Raw genomic sequence first — 7,500 nt, forward strand, 5'->3', positions numbered from 1 at the left:
TCATCTTATTATCCTAATCTATTTTATCTTATTATCCATCTTATTTTATCTCTCTCTCTCCTCATATATATATATATATATATATATATATATTCTGGTGCGCCGTCCATACATGTTCCGTCCTATCCATCCATCATCCACCTATCTATTTATCTTATCATATATAAATTCTACAGACCTATTCTAACGTATCTATATATTCATCTATCTATCTCTATATAACACTTATAACATTATTACGTAAAAAATACAAGCCATGATATAATTTAATTATTTATTTGCGTATTAGTTATAGCCCACACCGTTGAGCGTCTTAGCATATAATTAACCCAGTAATTTAAACATCATTAAATGGCATTCTGACATGTGGATTCTAAGACTAGTTTTCTGCGATCTATTGAAAAAAACTGAAGGAAGCTATAGCTCGGTGTATGTATAAGTTACAGGTTAGTGTTATGTGATAGACACATAGGGATGGGGCTAATGCTAGGGATGGGGATATGAGATAGGGATGCGGGGCAAGGATAGGGATGGGGTTAGTGGCATAGGATGGGGCTAAGGGATAGGGATGGGGTTAGCCCTAACCGTTAGGGATGGGCGATAGTGTTCTGGATTAGAAGATCGGTTAGAGATGGGGATCGGTTAAGGATTAGGCTTTCGAGTTAGGTTATGCCAATGCGGCACATTGAACTGGAAGGGTATGTGCTTTCTAAATTAAAACGCAAGTCGACAAACTACCATCTTTATTTATTGGTGACGGATGCGACTACAGCTGCGCATGTCATGTAGTAATGTAGGCGCGCCGCATGTTCGTGGCGACCAGGAGCCTAAAATATTAACAAGGATAGAAGCGCGCCATATCTGGCCAAATTTTAAGGTTCGGCCGGAGACCTAGAAACAGGATTAGTGTTCTATTGCTCTCTGGGTTCGGTCTGCACAGCCGGTTTCAGTGATTATTGGTCCATAGATGGACGCCTTTGAGGCGAAAAGCACACAGCCAATCCGCTTCCTATCCGGCCAGCCAGCTGGTATTATATAGGCTAATCACCAAATCTTAATTATATTTACCTTTATTTCGGTTAAAGTGGTTAAAGTGTACATTAGAATTCAAATATATCCTTTGTAAATATAATTTAGTATATTGGTGTAATATCTCGCTACATTATCCTACACTTTTATTAAGATGCTGGTTTACTGGGTTGATATGTCAACACCGAATTTTTGCCTCAGCTGAACATGCAGTAATTTCTGTCTAAGATAGATCATCTACACAGATCATACATATATACAACCGACACAGCCCCATGCGGACAACCTGTACCTACAATACAACAGATCTGTTACCGATACATAAATTACAATATAACTTGATAATATATATAAATTATAATAATTCATAGTAAAACTTAATTAACCGCTTTCCGTGAACAGTTTCCAATTCATGTCGCTGAACACTTGGTGCGATGCAAATGTAACAAACCAAAGTAAATTTTAAAAATTTAAAGTACAACCACGAATAAAACTGAATAAAAATAAAATTATTGCCATATAAAAAATATGGCGACGGTTTTCTCGCATCTGACAGTGTTATCTAAACACAACACGCAATACAGAGAGCAACAGCGTTTATACCAGTTATATAGAAATTAACACTATAGCCTTGGTGAACATTTAACATTTAATGTCTTAACATCTAACATAAAGTATTGGACATTCAATCTGATGACGGTGTAACTTTTTCACGTCAAAATCGTACTAAATTTCTCACGTATCAGAACTGCAGCTTGCCGAATGCACAACCATAGACAGATTGAAGCGTTAAATACACTGCGAGAGGTGTGTACTAACGACAGCGACGCAGATTCCACATGTTACTCTTCTCCTTAAGCACAATTGATCAACAGGCCGGACTGAGGCTGATGACTCATCCACTCTCTGGTAAAATGGCCCAGTCTCAATCAAATTGTATGTCAGTGTTCAAGTCAATGGCTCTGAAATACTTACTAGTATTTGACATGGCTCAACTGTTAGGTAGTGTTTCAAAATGAAATGGTGCGATTGTTAATATACATTCATTAGATGCTCGAATATCTGCTTCAACCCAAGCATTTGCGTTAACGAAAAGGTCCAGCATGAAGTACTTCCCTTTTAGAACTAAATCGATTGACTCTTGCGTGCCCGACACGAGTGATTGAGGATCAGCCAGTACATTGAGCCACATCTTGCCGTAGTTGGAATATGGATCAGCGTATTGTAGCAGGTTTTCGTTGATAAATCCCCGCACAACGGTGGGAGTCAGGTGGTTGTTTGCTGCCTCTTCTAGGCTTGTGAACGGGTATTCAATAGTTGTCTGCACTGAGAGATGGCTTACCAATGTTCCACTGTATGTTCCAACCATCATAATTACGAATGGCCACCAGCAGCTGATAAACACACGAATACAAGTGCTTGAACTGGAACATGTGCCACCTTTATTGACAAATGTTCCAAACATGTAGTTATAAAAGAAGCCAAGTTTCTTGTACCACGTTCTCCTGCTTTCTTTCCGATGTGCTTGGTGATTCATATAGCACAGTAAAGTAGCAGTAATTAATCCGTATCCAGAGATTGCAAGCCATGTAACTGAATCAAATAGAGAGAAAACATTGAATGTTGCTGTTGTGGATGTTTCTGAAGTTTTTACGACTATCACATCCGTGTACACTGCATTGAGAAACACTCGAAGGACTATGTAATGTTACTCCACTACTCCAGTAAGCTGGCTTTCCTGCTCTCACATCGTACTTGACTTGATCTCTCACTGGATCATAAACACTCTTTCTCTGCTTGCTGCCACGAGTTTTGTCTGATGATGCAGCTGATTGCAGTGATAGTGTTATAATAACTGCAGACAAGCCCGTCACTAGTCCTAAACGGAAATACATTATTATGGAGCTACGATCACTGATGCACTGACTCAATTCGTTTTCGTGGATGTGGCGTTTCCTCTGCTGCTTTAAGCATACGGGCACGTTCGCTAGGTTATATACAGGTAGTATGCATGAATACATCATGTTAACACAACGATGTCACGCATCATCTTGTGCTAACAGTGAACTACAATTATTTTGATTGAATACCTGTCCGCTTCATGAGTAAAGAGGTGTGTTTGTTTTATGAGAAAAGCTTGCAAATATCAGAGATCCTGTTTGACATGAGCAGTTACACATGCTACCAGCCTCACTCATCGATATCCGCTCCGCCCCGCATGGGAGACCGCTGCTCGGTTGTGATAGGTGCAATGTGAAGCCTGCTGGTACGCTCGCTCGCTCGCACGACGCGCCTAACACACCGGCATTCACTAGGTGCGCGCGCGTCACATCGACACGCGCCTTGTTGCTAGATGACTAGGAGTTTTGTGAAAGCAAGCGGCTTTTTTTGCGCAGCAGGTGACATCGGGTATGCGCGATTCCCACGCAGAAACGTCATCCTATAGGCTAGCTAGCATCTAGTAGCGTGGAAGCCATAGACGGAGAAAGATATACCCTAAAGGGAGCCGCTATATGTATAAAGCCAGCATCTAAGGAAAAGCGCGAGTTAATCTCTAGAGGAAGCTGGTCCATAGAGAAAGTCATCATCTAAAAGCGGTAGCGATATAGATAGAGGAATCTCTACTGCGGAGGAAGCCGTTATATAGAAGAATAAGCCAGCATTCAGGCTTCAGTGGGCGCCGTCGCTGTCTCGCCTTCACGTGTGTTACCTTCACGAGTGTCACAGCCTCCAAGCCGACGATGACAGCGGCCGTACTGAAGCAGCTGCAGCTACGCATGGAGTTTGATCCGCGGTTTGACGGCAAGAAGCTGAAGCTGAAAGGGAAAGAGTTAAACCGCATCCCCAGCGACGTCTTCAACATGATCGACTTACAGATCCTCGACATGAGCCCGACGCGAGAGGCAAGCTTATTGTTTTCCCTCACAGGTAAGACGTCCTCACAGATAAACCTATTGTTCTCCGTCGCAAGTAAATCTGCTGTTCCCCCTCACATGTAAACCTATTGTTCCCCTTCACGGGTAAGACGTCCTCCCAGATAAACCTATTGTTCTCCTGCACAGGCAAACCTATTGTTCTTCCTCACAGGTAACCCTATTGTTCTCCCTCACAGGTAAACCTATTGTTCTCCATCACAGGTAAACCTATTGTTCTCCCGCACAGGTATACCTATTGTTCTCCCTCACAGGTAACCTTATTGTTCTCCCTCACAGGTAACCTTATTGTTCTCCCTCACAGGCAACCCTATTGTTCTCCCTCACAGGTAAACCTATTGTTCTCTCTCACATGTGAGACTTCCTCACAGGTAAACCAACTCTTTTTCCTCATAGGTAAACCTTGAGTTAGGGTTTTACAAATAAGCCTATTGTTCTACCGCATAGATTAGATTATATAGTAGGTGAGATTTCATTCCTTTTATAGGTAAATATTTTAGATGAAGGATATTTTCTGTAAGAAACGGGCGTTTCCATGAACACTCTCTCTTCCTCTTTTTGCCTTCTCCCCTCTCTTTCATCTATCTCTCCCCCGCTCTTTGGGCTCTCCCTCTCGCTCACTCTCTCTTTCATTCTCTTTTCCTGTATTTTCTGGCGTACTATTAATCATTTAAGCACATAATTCGGTTCCATTCTCAGCGGTCTGTCAAATTTAATAATTAATTAATTAATTAATTCAATTAACCGGCATTTCCCCGGCGCGTCATCTCCGCAGCCGTGCCGATCAACATCAATCGTCTGCAAAACCTGCGGGTGCTCATCCTTGATACGAACAAGTTGAAGATTCTGCCACCAGAGGTCGCCGAGCTGCAGCACCTGGAAAAGCTGGCAGCGAGCAATAATTTGCTGACGTCGCTGCCCGCGAGCTTCGCCAGCCTCACCGAGCTCAGCACGCTACACCTGGCCAACAACAAGTTCCGCGCGCTGCCGCCGCAGCTGTGCCGCCTGCCGCGACTCGGCTTCCTCGACATGTCCTGTAACAAGCTAACGACACTACCGGACGACATCTGCAACCTGATAAGCCTACAGGTGTGTGTGGGGGGATGTTTACGTGTGGGGGGATGTTTACGTGTGTGTGTGTGCGTGTGCGTGTGCGTGTGCGTGTGGTGTGTGTGCGTGTGCGTGTGCGCGTGCGCGTGCGCGTGCGCGTGTGCGTGTGGTGTGTGTGCGTGTGCGTGTGCGTGTGCGTGTGCGTGCGCGTGCGCGTGCGCGTTCGTGCGCGTGCGCGTGCGCGTGCGCGTGCGCGTGTGCGTGTGCGTGTGCGTGTGCGTGTGCGTGTGCGTGTGTGTGTGTGTGTGTGTGTGTGTGTGTGTGTGTGTGGGCGTGTTGTGTGTGTCAGGGCTGTGTGTGTGTGTGTGTGGCTGTGTGTGTGTGTGTGTGTGTGAGTGAGTGAGTGAGTTGGTGAGTGCAGTGATGTGAGTGAGCAGTGAGTGAGTGAGAGTAGGAGTGATGATGGAAGGGCAGCCATTCAGGGAACCCGATGTCTTGAAATATATAAACAAAATATAAAAAAAGGCGTAAAGTGTAATTCGGAGGAATAAAAAATATTGACGTCATAACATACATCAGTGCGTCGTTATGACACAATATAAATTCTCACAATTTTGCTCAGATTTGCACATGATGTGTGGTGTGTAGGAGTTAATTTATAATAACATTTCAGACGTTGCTGACGTCGCTAATCATTTATGTGAGGATTCTGCTATCATTCCATTGAATGTTTTCCAGAGCTCTTGTATTAATGACAGAATGCTTCGAGTGCACAGTGTTATCGCAGCCCGTGTGATATTTATTAATCTATGAAGGCCATATGAAGAGTCGGATTGCGGTGGTATGAAGCTGTGCGTGTATGCCGATGGCTTCTGGAAATGTTTCGTTAGCGGGGCTCTATCCTTTAGGCCGAAGTAATTCTATGCTTTACGGGTGTTCCACGCACCCGTGCGCTGTTCCCGTGTGTAGCGTTGTGTCGTAATGTTGTTTTATTTGCGTTCTATTCAATCTCATATTTCCTTGCTGGTGGCGTTTCGCCAGCATTCGGAATGTGCTAACCGCGCTCCACGCTGTTGTCGACCATCTTAATATGCTTAATCGTTAATAATGCTCGGTCAGTATTTAATGGGTTTTCCGTGTTTTAATGATCTGTACTCCATATCTGAATCCGAGTGTAAAAAATGTTTCTGATTAATTCGCGACGCAGTGTTTTCTGCTCGCATACAAACCGCTTGGGTCGTGCCGGAGCGGTGGTGAGATGACGTGGCTGCGCACACTTGTGGCTGCGGAACAACAAAACTCACATACCTTCCGCCGATGAGCTTCACCACCTAGTGAACCTAGACTGGGAGAGTACTACACGTCGTCTAACATCAACGACAATCCGCTGCCAGGATCGCCGTAAACGTCGCCTCGAACGCCTCAGCGCCAGTCTTAAGATGCATTTAATACTCATAATTGCTACAAAATAATAACGGTCAACGCTGAAATTAGTATTATTACCTGGATCTTTGTTTGCCCTAACTTTTCATTTTCAAGTTAATAAAGCGTGTAATATAATTTATTATATTTTATAATTTGTTTAATATTTAGTCAACTTTAAATTTAAATTTTTTTTGTTTTTTACCGTGTAATGTCACGCTATTGCTGTGACATTTTCCGCCACGTTCCCATGTCATCACAGCGCAACCCAGGAGCGATCTCGGAGTGCGAGACGAGGAACAACTGAAGCTAAAGTCTCTGGGAAGCCGTAATGCCGCCGCGATGAGAGACGCCCGCGAGCCAGGGAGGCAGGAGCGGCGCAAGGAGGCAGGAGAGGGAGACAACGCGAATGCATGTTGGAGCGCGCCTGCGAGAGGAAAAGCAAGAGCGCATGCGCGAAGATTGAGAGGAAAAAGCAAGAGCGCATGCGCTCGAGACAAGAGATGAAAAAGCCAGAGAAATTACTTTAGAGGGAAGCGAAAAGGCGGCAGGATAGAGTGCGCCGAAAACAAAAGCGAGGAAGGCAAGCCGATATTGTTAGCAGCTTAAATACGCGCATTCAGGCACACGGGCACAGCACCAGGCCGCGCCCACCTGCCGCCGAGTAAGCACGCTCGGCAGAGCAATCACCCTCATATATGGGCTTATATACCATGGCGCCACCACCCACGCAGCCAGAGTTATGATCCGACCAGTCCGCAACCGCACGCGCGCACATAGCTGGCATGCGACACACCTTATGATATGCACGCTAGAAAAGCTTTTTATGGCAAACGAATAAACCACGCAATTCCTAGGTAGATAGGTTAGCGCTTAATCTTTTAGCATAGCTTCCAATACGTATGCCTTCCGTTGGCGCCGGGCGTTGCGTTTAATGCTGTACGTATATAATTAGGCATGTGCATGCGTTGTGTGCATGCGTGTGTTGCATGCGTGCTGCTGCAAAGCTTGCCGCTTATTGCGTTTACTAATGTGTGCGGCGTGTGTATGTTGCGCTCGAAGCCGC

At 44.8% G+C, this 7,500-nt stretch overlaps 1 protein-coding gene across 1 annotated transcript in view; it reads left to right on the forward strand.

Annotated features, from left to right (window-relative positions):
- Positions 1–3,770: 3,770 nt before the first annotated feature.
- Positions 3,771–7,500, forward strand: part of LOC106816127 (leucine-rich repeat-containing protein 57-like) — a gene marked incomplete at its 3' end in the record, with an annotated part of 9,847 nt that continues 6,117 nt past the window's right edge. The window contains exons 1-2 of the mRNA XM_014820684.1: positions 3,771–3,957; positions 4,738–5,051. Of these exons, the coding sequence (XP_014676170.1) occupies positions 3,771–3,957; positions 4,738–5,051 (501 nt within the window). The remainder of the gene's footprint in view (positions 3,958–4,737; positions 5,052–7,500) is intronic.

The sequence above is a fragment of the Priapulus caudatus genome, unplaced genomic scaffold (genome assembly GCF_000485595.1).
Source record: "Priapulus caudatus unplaced genomic scaffold, Priapulus_caudatus-5.0.1 Scaffold1292, whole genome shotgun sequence".
Taxonomy (NCBI): Eukaryota; Metazoa; Priapulida; class Priapulimorpha; order Priapulimorphida; family Priapulidae; genus Priapulus; species Priapulus caudatus.